Raw genomic sequence first — 12557 nt, 5'->3', positions numbered from 1 at the left:
GCGTTAACCGCCCCATTTAATTCAGTAATTGACTTCTTCAGGTCCTCCATTTTTTAATTCTTTACCTAAACCTTAAGGCACAGTACAATAGAAAAAAGAATGAATAAATTTGAGTGTTACCTTGTTTTTCTTTTTTATTTTTTTCTGTTTTATCGGCACGGCACGGCACGGATTTGTTTTTTGCTTAATCGACTTTGCTTCCTTACAGAATTTTTTCCATTCGGATTCCTTTGGTTCTTTCCTCCTATAAATGAGAATTAATGAGTTTTTATCTTATATGATTCTCTACCATTTTTTTAATTTTTTTAATATTTAAAAAAAAAAATTTTGTTTTCTTTTTTTTTTTTTTGTTGGATAAAACAATTTTTTATTATGATTAGTAGGAAACATTAAAAAGAAAAATTTGTTTAAATTTACTTTATATTGTAATTACAAAAGTTTTCATAAATAAAAATAAAAAGGAACAAAAAATTAGAAAAAAAAAATTAAAAATAAAAAGGTAAATATGTTGGGGTTTTTCCTCTTTTATGTTTTGTTGGTAACGATTTTTTTCGTTTTTCAAAAATTTTGTTTCTTTGTTTTTTTTCTTTCTTCTCCAACGGATTATGCGAAGGAGGCATTTTAAATTTCGTTTTTTTTCTTTCTTCTCCAACGGATTATGCGAAGGAGGCATTTTAAATTTTTTTTTTTTTTTTTCTTTCTTCTCCAACGGATTATGCGAAGGAGGCATTTTAAATTTCTTTTTTTTTTTTTTCTTTCTTCTCCAACGGATTATGCGAGGGAGGCATTTTAAATTTTTTTTTTTTTTTCTTTTCTTTCTTCTCCAACGGATTATGCGAAGGAGGCATTTTAAATTTGGTTTTTTTTTTTTTTCTGTCTTCTCCAACGGATTATGCGAGGGAGGCATTTTCAATTCTTGTATAGGACAGAGGGCCATACTGTTCTCGAACCAGCTACGGAGAGATCGCCAGAATCCCGTTTGGAAGTAGTGTAGCCATTTGTCAAATTCGATGGCACTACGAGCCTACTAGGGCACGATTCATCCCACTAACAAGCCCGCTCTTGTAGTAATGACCATTTCCTTTGTACCAAGTTTACTTTCTTATTTTAGTTTATTTCAGTATAATTCTTTATTATTTTTTATTGTAATGTTTTTATTAGTTATGTTTTATGTTTTTTTTTATATTTTATTATTAGGTCACGGAAGGGCTATGTTATCCTTTTTAGTCACCCGCAATCAGATTGCGGACAACCTACTAAGGCACAGCTTGCTTCACCCAGCTTGGCCCCATTGCAATCTCCAATGTGGAAGGTGTAGCATGACTACTATTGCGGGCACACAAGACTGTAACCGACCGACATTATAGTCGCAGGAGTCCGTCCTAGTAGGCGTAGGCATACGGCCTCCTGTGGCAATTCTAATGTCACCGAGCGCAGACGAAAAATCGTTGTGGTGCAGTAACAAGTAACACTTTGTTTTATTTTTTTTTCATCCTCGTGAGTAAATTGCCAGGAGGGTCCCCCGGTGGGTGGTGAATCGCTGAGCAATATTATTCCGAGTTTTATATTTATTTATTTGTTTTATTTCATTGACAAATTTAGCAATTTTCCTTTCGTCCTCGTGAGTAAATTGCCAGGAGGGTCCCCCCGTAGGTGGTGAATCGCTGAGAAATATACTTCGAGTTTTATATTTATTTTATAATTATTTTTTCTTATTCGAAAGAGAAAGAAACCTACTTTCACCAAGCATTCACCCTTCACTGCACCTCACAAAATTATCGTCGCACTCCGCTCCATTTTGCCGGATATTCCCTTATTAAACAGGGAAATCCTTTGTGAAGCCCGCATTGCGGCTGTTATTTTGCACAAGTGCGGCTTCACATTGCGGAAGGGCATTTTCAAGTGTTCGTGATTTTTCGTTTTGCGCCGTGAACCGTCGAGAGTTTTTTTGTTTAACACTTAATTTGATTTAATTTGAATTTATTTCAAATTCAGTTTTAATTTCCGTTCAGTTATCTTCTATTATTGTTTAATTTTCACTCAAGTTGTTTACTTTTATTTTTACAATAATTTTAATTTTAATTACATTTACTTTATTTGTTTAATTCTATTTAATTCTAATTTCATATTTACTTTTTATTTCATATCATTGTATTTTATTTTAGTTTATTTTATTTTAATTTCATTTTATTTTGTTAACTCCATTTTTTAATTTATTTATTAAATTTCATTTGAACTTAATTTATTTTGTGTTAATTTACATTAAAAAATTTACTTTAGCTATGATCCCAATTTTATTTTCCTGTCTAATTTTAATTTGGTTTTAATTATAATTTGATTTATTTTATTTTATAAGATTTAATTTTATTTTTCAATCATTTTATTCTATTTCATCACATTTCTTTTATAACACGGCGCACTCACTTTTTCACTTTCACTTTTTGCCACTTCCTTATCATACACAAGAATTCCTTTGCGGAGATCCTTGTTAGGTACCCCATCTTTTTGAAAAAAAGGGGGGTCCCTGCTCGGGCGCCAGTTAAATTAAAGTTGGGGGCCAACCACTTGGCCCCTTTTCCATACTTACTCCTATTTTGCAGCAAGTGAAAATACGTTGCGGTTTTCTTCAGTCCAGAACTAAGAGTGTCTTGACAATTTATTCTTATGCTTAAGCTAAGCTAATTCTTAATCTAACATATTGCTGACCTAGCGGTTCACACGGTGCAGCGGCGGTTATATACTAACGCTGCTGCGCATGTGTCATCTGATACGCATTGCTAGCGTATTGCAGTCAGGTAGCTGCCTTAACTTTGATGATTTACCTATCCATTTATGTTTATGGTATTCAATTATCACTGATTTGTATATTTCTAAATTTTTACAGCAGCAGATTTTCTTTTATTAAAATATTACAGCAAGTGATGCGTTGTGGTTTTCTGTTTTTACATATGTATGTACAAATTGAGAAAAATAACGTTGAATCAGCGCAATTATTGTTATCGCATTTGACTAAGAAATTTATGTGGTTTGCCAACCAGCTAACAGAAAGAGACAATGATACATATGTACATGAATATTGAAATGTTTCTGTGAGCAGTGTTACTAAAGTGACGAAATGCAGCAAATCATAGATGATTTCTGAGGATAAAGCTTAAGGCTACCTTATATCAATAGATTTTCAAATCAAGCTTAAATCGGGGATGCTTAAAACCGACCAAAATTCAAGTCGTCCGACCATCAGACCAACGGAATAAAATCCAATCAGATTTGGTCGGAATCGACCAAAACTACAACGCTGTCATTGATCTACAGCAAATTTAATTTGATCATCGTCGTTATAATCAATACTCTTATTAATAATGGTAAATTAATAAAAATGCTTGATATTTTTATTTTCGCGTACTGCGATGCTAGTCGCTTTATTCACATTTACTTAATGCCATACTATCTGTTGATGACGGCAGTGTGACGCGCGGCTAAATTCCTTTTTTCCCTAGCTCTTATGCAGCAAGTAAGGCTGTGTTTGTTTGTTTGTTTCGGAAGGCTGAAACTTTATTCGAATCAATAAATTTACAATTAATATGTGGAAAATTTGTCTCTTATCATCCTCCATGCAATCGAAACGAGTTGTAAGAAGTTCATCGGAAAATTTCTTAATTCCAGTAGGTGAATTCAATAAAGTAAACTCAACAAATATTGTGTTTAGGCGTCTGTCAAATTTCTGCACTAAATAAAAGAAAAGGACTTCCAGTCCAATACACTTAAAAAAATTAAAGGGCCAACTTGCCCTGCAAATCAAACACCTAAAGGATTACAATTACAATTACACCGTTTATTAACTATACAGATAATCAAAGTTACAGCTAACATAAGGTTAGTGTCCACTACGCAACTGCCCCTTGATGTGCGCTGCAGGCCTTTATAGATTTTGGTCGTTCTGCTGTCTTCAGCTTATCTTTTTGGCACCGTACAGATACGACCTCAAGTTGTCCAATGCCCAAACAATAGCTAACATCTCTTTTTCATTGGTGGCGTAGTTTTCCTCAGCCTTGTTGAGCGAACGAGAAATGTATGCGATTGGTTTGTCTGTATCTATATCTCCCTGGGACAGGCCTGCACCAATTGCGTAGTTCGATGCGTCAGTGGTTAGGTTAAAGGGCTTGCCAAAATCAGGAAATGCCAGAACATCAGCGGAGGTTAGCATACGTTTTAGATCAGTAAAAGCTCGTGAGGCCGCGCTGTCAAGTTGTATTGCCACTTTCCTCGATGCATTTGCCCTTATTTGTGCATTTTGCCCGCGCGTTAGGTTTGTTAGGGGCTTAGCTATTTTTGCATAGTCCCGGATGAACTTCCGATAGTAGGAAGTCATTCTCAGAAAACTGTTCAGATCTTTCAAATTGCATGGTGGCAAGATCGAATTCATGGCCTCAACCTTTTTTGGGTCAGGTCGAACTCCTTCGGGAGTGATGATATATCCTAAGAATTCGACCTCTGTCTGCAGGAAACATGTTTTTTCTAAATTCACCTTAAGCTTGGATTGTAGTAATTGGGAAAATACCATTCATTCTTCAAATGATCGTCAACATTCTTGCCGAACACAATGATATCGTCTATATAGGTGTAGCAGATTTTGCCAATGAATTGTTTCAATACGTCGTCGATCATGCGTTGAAAAATGGCCGGCGCATTTTTAAGGCCGAAAGGCAATCTCAAAAACTCATACTTTTCGTTCATCGTTGAGAAAGCAATTTTGGGTACGTCGGATTCTTTCATAGGGATTTGGTGGAACCCAGAAGTAAAGTCAATGGTTGTGGAGTATCGAGAGTTACCAAGGCTACACAAGGTAGCGTTTATATCAGGAGTAGGGTAGGTGTCGGGGATAGTTACGGCGTTAAGCCTTTTGTAATCTATCACCATACGGTACTGTTTCTCCCCATTTGGCTTAGGTTTTTTAGGCACCACCCAAATAGGAGAGTTATATGGGCTTCTGGATGGTCGAATAACTCCTTCTTCCAACAATTCATTCACTTGTCGGTCGACCTCTTCTCTCATACAAGATGGGTACGGGTAGCTTTTGCTATAAATAGGTTCATGAGTTGTTGTCTTGATTTCAGCGCGTAAACAAGTGTCCACTAGTTCCTTTCCATTTAGGGGTAAGAAAAGATCGCTAAATCTACCAATAAGGTTACACACTTTTCCTTCTGTTCGAAGTGGGAGATCCTTAGACAACGTATAATTTACCTGCGTGGACATTCGGGCTTTCAATGGAATTTTGTATAGCGCCTATATCCCTAAGTGTGTCGTCTCCTATGTTTCCGTCAAATGACGTCAATCCTGGGAGTACAAAGAAGGTTGTCTCGGAGTCATTACCTACGTCCTTAAATAGGTTTAAATTAATTTTCCCTTTTATGGGAATATTTCCGCCAGCTGATCTAACGCAAAAGGGATTGTCGATCAGAAAATCTAGGGTGCGGCCGTCGGGTAGTACGTACTCTATGTAAGGTATGCTAGATGCCCGTCGGATAAAAAATTCTCCTCCTGTGCGTCTTGTGTATCCGCTAAATAGTTATTCACTTCGTCTTTGGTGTTTTCTGTTTCTATGTTGAACAGCTTTTGCTGTTTCCGCGGAAGGTTGTCTGACTTTGCACCCCGCTTAAAGGGATTTGGTTTATTCATGTAATTTACTCTACGTGACTGGACAGATTGGTCTATGTCCATTTTCTCGACGGGTGGCTGAGAGGTTGTTGGGGGATCTCGTTTAGGTACAGTGTATCCCCCTCGATTTTCAAAGGGATATCGTCGCTCTTGGGGACGATAGGTTATCTTTGGTGGTAGCGGAGGTGCTTTTATGCCCTCTAGGCCATGCATGTGTTCTGGCATCGTATTCATAGGTGCGACGATGCGATTATTGAATCGCGGAGTATGGAGTGTGTAATTTCTAAGGTTTGTATTTTGTATTTCGAGGCACCTTGAATATGCCTCGGGTAGAGTTTTTGGGCGCTGAACCAGGAGCATCTTCGAAAGATGCCCATTCAAACCGCGGATGAAAACATCTAATACGCGGTTTCTGTACGTGTATTTAAGGACACGCACTGTTTCCTGAGAATAATTCTCTGTTTTAAGTTTGTTGATAATCAACGCAAATTGGTGATTCACGGCTCCGTAGAAATCATCAAACCGTGAATGCTTTTGAGAGAGTTGGTGGAGTTGGTACTCCAAGGTGCAGATGTCTCGTTTGTCTGCATAATGGAGCGATAGAGACTCCTTCATGGCGGCCCAGTCAGTGTCAAAAATGCTATACGATATGAGGGCAGTATCGGCGGGCCCTCGTATTTTTTGGCGAATGTCCTGTAAGATTGCACGATAGATTGGCTTACTCTTTACCAGCTCGAAATCGGCAAGGATGCTTTCAACAGCGTGCACCCATGAAACAAACATTGTTGGGTTTGTAACTCCTTTACGGAGTCAGGAAGCCTCGAGATATCTCTTAGTTCCTCCTCGGGGTTGAACGTGAGCTTCCACCGTACTTTGAGCAGGAGTAGCAGCTTCTATCGAAGCGACCCGGCTTTGGAGTGTGTCCAAGAACGATACAAGCCTCTCTAAACCATTTAGTTGATCCATGAGTGCATTCACTGCACCCGTCAAATTCGTCACCGTAACTTGGAGTGAATCCATCCTGGAAAAGGAAGACGAGAAAGGAAATAATATACAGCTGTTACTTACAGAATCTCTGTTAGCATTAAAACTTCGATTTTCTAGCTCTTGGCTGTTTCACTTTTCTCCACTTTCAATTTTTGTAGCTCTTGGCTATTTAAAGGAGAATTTATTTTTATTTTCGCTTAGAATTTTTTCACTTTTACTTTTGTTGCCCTTGGCTGTTTAAAAATTGTATTATACTTTTTATTAAATTTTTCCTTTTAAGAACCTTTTTATTTAAATTTGCAGCTTTTTCTTTCTTCACTTTATTTTGTAGCTTCTTAGCTTTTTCACTTTTAATTTTTGTGACTCTTTTCACTATATTTTCTAGTTCGAACTTATTTTTTCACTTCACTACTGGCCCCTGCTCGGGCGCCAGAAAAGGACTTGAAGTCCAAAACACTTAAAAAAATTAAAGGGCCAACTTGCCCTGCAAATCAAACACCTAAAGGATTACAGTTACAATTACACCGTTTATTAACTAAACAGATAATCAAAGGTTACAGCTAACATAAGGTTAGTGTCCACTACGCAACTGCCCCTTGATGTGCGCTGCAGGCCTTTATAGGTTTTGGTCGTTCTGCTGTCTTCAGGTGCGCCGTGTCTTGGTACGCTGGCTCAGCGCCTAGCTTCCCACGGTTGGCATGCACTGGTGGCATGTGCAACTATTTCACAATCGTGATATCACACAATTTGCTGACGCTACGTCTGGCTCTGTTCATATTGCGTAAGCATTAGTACGTGGCACTTGATATGCAATTGGCCTTGACTTAGGGTGTTGGGTTGTACTATAGAATAACAGCGATTATGCTGATGCAGCGGCACGTGTATCGGTAGGGTGTGGGAATGCAATATGTTGGGTGCCGCAGCGTGTTAACTTAAATATTATCCCCAGCAACGAAATTATTGCTGAATAGTAAGTCAATATATGTATGTGTCCCTTCTGTGTGTATACCCAAAATACGTATCTCCCAAAAACGTAAAAGAAACATACTTAACTCCATTACGTTCAAATTTACGAAAATGAACTCCCATCCCAAGTATATCGTCTTCATCCATAAGTAACACACCTTCGTCAAAAATAAAACAAGCATAGGCTTTTAGGCATCTCTTATTAGAAAGAATCGTTCCAATATCCCTCATATCATAAGTGGAGTGCAAAAAGATAGAATAAACTGATCTTCTTGCACGTAACAGCATTATCGATACAAACACTGTTATCATTTCTCGTCATTATGTCGTATAAATGTTTTTCATCTATCTTTGCTTCGATACGTAGCCTATCCAATTTCAATGTAGTATCTACTAAGCGAGCGCAATCATTTACGCTTACATTACCAACACATGAATGTATATTTGGTCTATTGATATTCTGCATTAAATTCGCTCCAACATCGGAAATAGGATAATCCCAACGCTCATCAGCGGTAATGCGAGTATCACCATGCCCACAAGCCAATAACATCCTTTCCTGTTTGTTTTATGCGCGCCCATGCGCTTTCATCAAAGTCTAAAATAGAAAAGGAAATTAAATTTGCTTCTGTTTCACAGCTGTTGATTGGCGAATGAGAGAAACGGAGAGGAGAGAAAATGCGAAATGGGTTGCCAAAGTGACCTTTCGCAACACTATCACTCGAACTCAGTTCAAGACACCACTGTCAGCTCTTACGCGAACTAGGATTGTTGTTGATTTTGGTAGTTGCAGGTTTTGGCGGGAATTTAATGTACTGTGTTGATTTTTGTTAGAATTGCTGCAATTCTAGGCGTCAAAATGCAGCTTTTGCTAATTATATATTTGGATTTATTGTTAAGAAAAATAAATTTAAAACCTTAAATTAGTTACCGACACGTGTCGGATTCAAAAAGAGAAGAACATTGAAATTGAAAATGAAATGACAGATCATTCAGTAGCACGGCGTTGCCATAGCAAAATTAATACAAATTCAACATATGAAATCTTAAGGCTAGTGTACAATACAATTATTTTGTGGATACGCCACGTTACTCCCCTCTTAGAAGCATCGCAGCAACAAAAGCAGGCTTAAGACGATCGATGGTAGTTTTGACGTGTTTGCTTCCTATTTGAATTGTGTAATATTTCAGCGTTCGACGCAGGACTTTATAGGGGCCCTTGTACGGCGATGAAAGTGATGATCGAATTGAATCATCTCTGATAAAGACTTGCTCGCAGGACTGCAGTAATGGATGGATGAAGACTTTGGGTGTGAAGTAGAGCTGCAAAACTATCGATGGTTGCAACATTCAATAGTTTCGATGGTTTGGCAACAAATATTCAATAGTATCGATAGTACTATCGAAAATATTTTCAAATTCAAAAACTTAATAAACGCATACTTAACAATAAAATTTAACATTTTAATAAACATTTCATATGTTTCATATGTTTAACATAATGAGATCCTTCATGCTTAGCTTTTAAGGCAGCTCTTCGTTCCGTTATAATTTGTCCAGCTTTGCTGAACAATCGCTCCGACTCTGTCGATGAAGCAGGAATGCAAAAATATTTCGTAGTAAGGTCTTTTATACTACTTTCGTTATTCTGTAAATACGGAAACATTAAACATTTTTGAAGAATTTTTGTTAAGCTACATACCTGCCAATATTTGAGGGGATCAACATCGCCCAAGGAGTGATGTTTCCCAATATATTGTTGTAAATCAATTATTGCATCGGAGCGCTTGGTCCTAGGCAAATTTTCTATGTTGATTTTTACAAATTCATAAAGAGGATGTCGTGTTGGTTTTGGTTGATCAATTGGTGTTGGTGGCTCTGAGGTGAGAGCTGAAGACTTGCTCAGATGAATAAGTTCTTCAATTAAAAGTTTTTCAGCATTTTTGGCATTGTATTGCGAACGGAAACCTTGTTTTTTAAACCTTGGATCAAGCAATGTAGAAATGCTAGTGACTGTGCGATCTTCGTACTTGTACAACTTTTTGATTACGCAATCAATTAAAAATTCGTTTACTTTAAGGCCAACTTCGGTAAGAAGATTTTTTGTGCTATTTTCCAAGTTGTTTAAGAGGCCACAAGTAACTGGAATAACTAGTGATACTGTGACTTTAGAATTCGACGACACTTCTTTGGAAGCAATGTCAAAGGGAGAAAGTATTTGTGACAAGCCTTTTAATATGTTGATTTCGTCAGCTGTGAGAGGCTGTGGCGCTTTCGACAAACTTAGAAGTGTTATATTGATTGGCTCATGTGTTTTTAAGACTCTTTCAATCATTAGGAATGCACTGTTCCATCTGGTGGCAACTTCCTGTATTAGACTATATTTAGTTTCCGTCAATTGAGAATCTTTAAATTTCTTGTAAGCAATCGTGCTATTTTTAAAAAACGCGACAATGGAATTGCATTTTTTAAGTAATTCTTTTGTGCAATCCAGCTTAAGGCAATCTTGCACCACCAAATTAAGTGAGTGTGCATAGCAGGGTAAATTCCTTTTTTTAAGCAGCTCACACGCTTTGATCATTGAGCTTGCATTATCGGTCACAATTGCAGTTATTTTATCAAAAATTCCCCATTCGTTGCAAACAGCCTGCAGGGTATCTGCTATATTCTTAGCAGTATGATTTGTTTCATCAATTAGCTTATTTGTTGATAAAACAGCAGAGCGAAGACAGTAACTATCTGTAATAAACGAGCATGTGTCTGTCATATAAGATTCATTTGCCAGGGACGTCCACATATCAGTTGTGATGGCACAGTGATTTATTTTGCTGAGCAAATTTTTTAATTTAGGTTTCTGCTCATCAAATAAATTTGTCATCATGACATTAGAGAGGGTAGTCCGCGACGGTAGTTTGTAGCGTGGGTCGAATAGTTTGATAAAGTCGCGAAACTCAGGATCCTCAACTATAGAAAAAGGTTGCATGCCTTGAGCTACAAATTTTATGAGTCCTAAATCAAGCTCTTGTTTGCGCTTTGACGTAGATTCATATGTTGTGTTTAAATATGTATCTAATATATTTTACCAGAAGTGATTGACAAATCGTTAACACGCTGACCGGGATGCGCACGCTTCAGGTGGTCAAATAAATTTGAGGTATTTCCGCTCGTCTTATACATTTTGCCGCAAGAGCGACACTTTGCCGACATACCGTTGTTTATTTTTTCGAAATGGCCCCACACCGATGATCTTCCGACTCGCTGCCTTTTTGCTAGCTGGTTGTCCTCCTCAATTGCCTCAATGCTGCTGTCTTGTCCATCTTAACAAAGCACATGCATACATAACATAAATTAGTTACTTGCGTTGCTGAGCAGTAAATGGAACTTACCCTGTGAGTTTTTCAAGAGAAATTTGTCCATCCTTCCGCCACCAACACCAACGAAAATTTACCTACAAATAAACACTTATTTTAATATTTAATTACCTTTTACATATAAATGTATTTCTTACCAAAATTTGCTGCCGACCTGCAAAGTTGCGCCAAAACAAGTGATGTGCAATGTATGGTAATGCCACTATCGATAGTGAACAATAACCATCGATAGCGACGCAAAAATATAAAAATTCGATATATCGATAGTGCCATCGATAGTTTTACAGCTCTAGTGTGAAGTGCTATGCGGAGTCAACAGGTTTCAAATTCTGCATGACTAGGCGAAGTTCAGAAAGCATCTCGTGTTCGTTATTGAAGGTTTGCTGTCTACCCAAAATTCCTAAGGTAGCCGAAGTGTAGTTCCGTAAACAAGCTCGGCAGTGGTAGCCATTATGTCATCCTTGAAAACCGATCGTAATCCTAGCAAGATTAAGGGCAGGTACGCCGTCCATCTCTCATGATTATGGCATAAAATCGCTGATTTCAGAGTACGGTGCCATCTCTCAACCATACCGTTTGCTTGAGGATCCACGATGGAATCAGCAATTTTAGATTTTTCGTCAAGAGGCACTTTTGCTACTATTACAGCTGCTTGTACATACGGTGGAAGACGCGTTACCCACAAGTCGTGCAATAGGCTGCCGTTGAGCGAGTTATTATCTTGTATCGATAATTGAGTAAAAGAATATGTTGTTACAATAAGATGTGCATTCTTTATTCATAATCTCAGACTGACTCGTTTACATGAATCTTAGAACTATTTATACCATTCGGAACCTTCCATTTCTTGCAAATCGTCCATTGAATGGTCGTTGACCAAAATGTAGTATTGTGTTTTGTTGTCCTGTAGCTTCAGTACAGCTACCAATGAATTTGCTTATCGCATCGTTCATATTTGTAAAATGGCCAGCTTCCATTATTAATTTGACCTTTTCAATGCTGCAGTTTTTGGTCAATGCTTTTACTGCCGTTTGTGTCGAGTATCTGCTTGCAAGTTCTGCCGACAACCCATCTGTGATATAGGCACTTTCTAAGGTTTTTGCAAGAGCTTCTATCTCATTACAATAACTATTAGCTGGTTTGTTGTTCTGTCTGATACTCATTATTTTTGCAGCTAATACTTCTACCGATTCTCCTTTAACCGACCTGTTAAGTTTTGTAATTATTTCAGAAATTGTTTTTTCTGTGTCTATGAGATTTCTGGCATTCCCTTTTAATTTTGTTTTTATGAGTGAAACAGCAACAGTTTCGTGCTCACCCTTGATCACTTCAACTAATTTTAAGGAATCTAAAAATGACCGTAAATTTTCCGGTTTACCATCGAATTCAGTCACTAGCTTTGCAGCCGTGCTGAGAAACTCCACAACTGTTTGTGTCATTTCGCCTTCTTCTTCTGATTCTATTTCTGAATTAATAATTGGACAATCTGTTCCCTCAGAAACTGTTTCAAGCTTTGTTACTAGATTAGCTGGTAGGTTTTCAATAATAGTTATTGAAATTTTCTCACTAATCGAATGA

At 37.5% G+C, this 12557-nt stretch overlaps 1 protein-coding gene across 1 annotated transcript; it reads right to left on the bottom strand.

Annotated features, from left to right (window-relative positions):
• Positions 1-9064: 9064 nt before the first annotated feature.
• On the bottom strand, positions 9065-11258 carry LOC128871871 (E3 SUMO-protein ligase ZBED1-like). The gene is made up of 5 exons (XM_054114006.1): positions 11117-11258; positions 10995-11056; positions 10692-10925; positions 9311-10572; positions 9065-9256 (listed from the first exon to the last, which is right to left on the bottom strand). The coding sequence occupies exons 2-5, from the start codon at positions 11023-11025 to the stop codon at positions 9065-9067; spliced, it is 1719 nt and encodes a 572-aa protein (XP_053969981.1). The 5' UTR covers positions 11026-11056; positions 11117-11258.
• Positions 11259-12557: the final 1299 nt, after the last annotated feature.

The sequence above is a fragment of the Anastrepha ludens genome, chromosome 2 (genome assembly GCF_028408465.1).
Source record: "Anastrepha ludens isolate Willacy chromosome 2, idAnaLude1.1, whole genome shotgun sequence".
Classification (NCBI taxonomy): Eukaryota; Metazoa; Arthropoda; class Insecta; order Diptera; family Tephritidae; genus Anastrepha; species Anastrepha ludens.
This window is presented reverse-complemented; position numbering and strand designations above follow the sequence as displayed.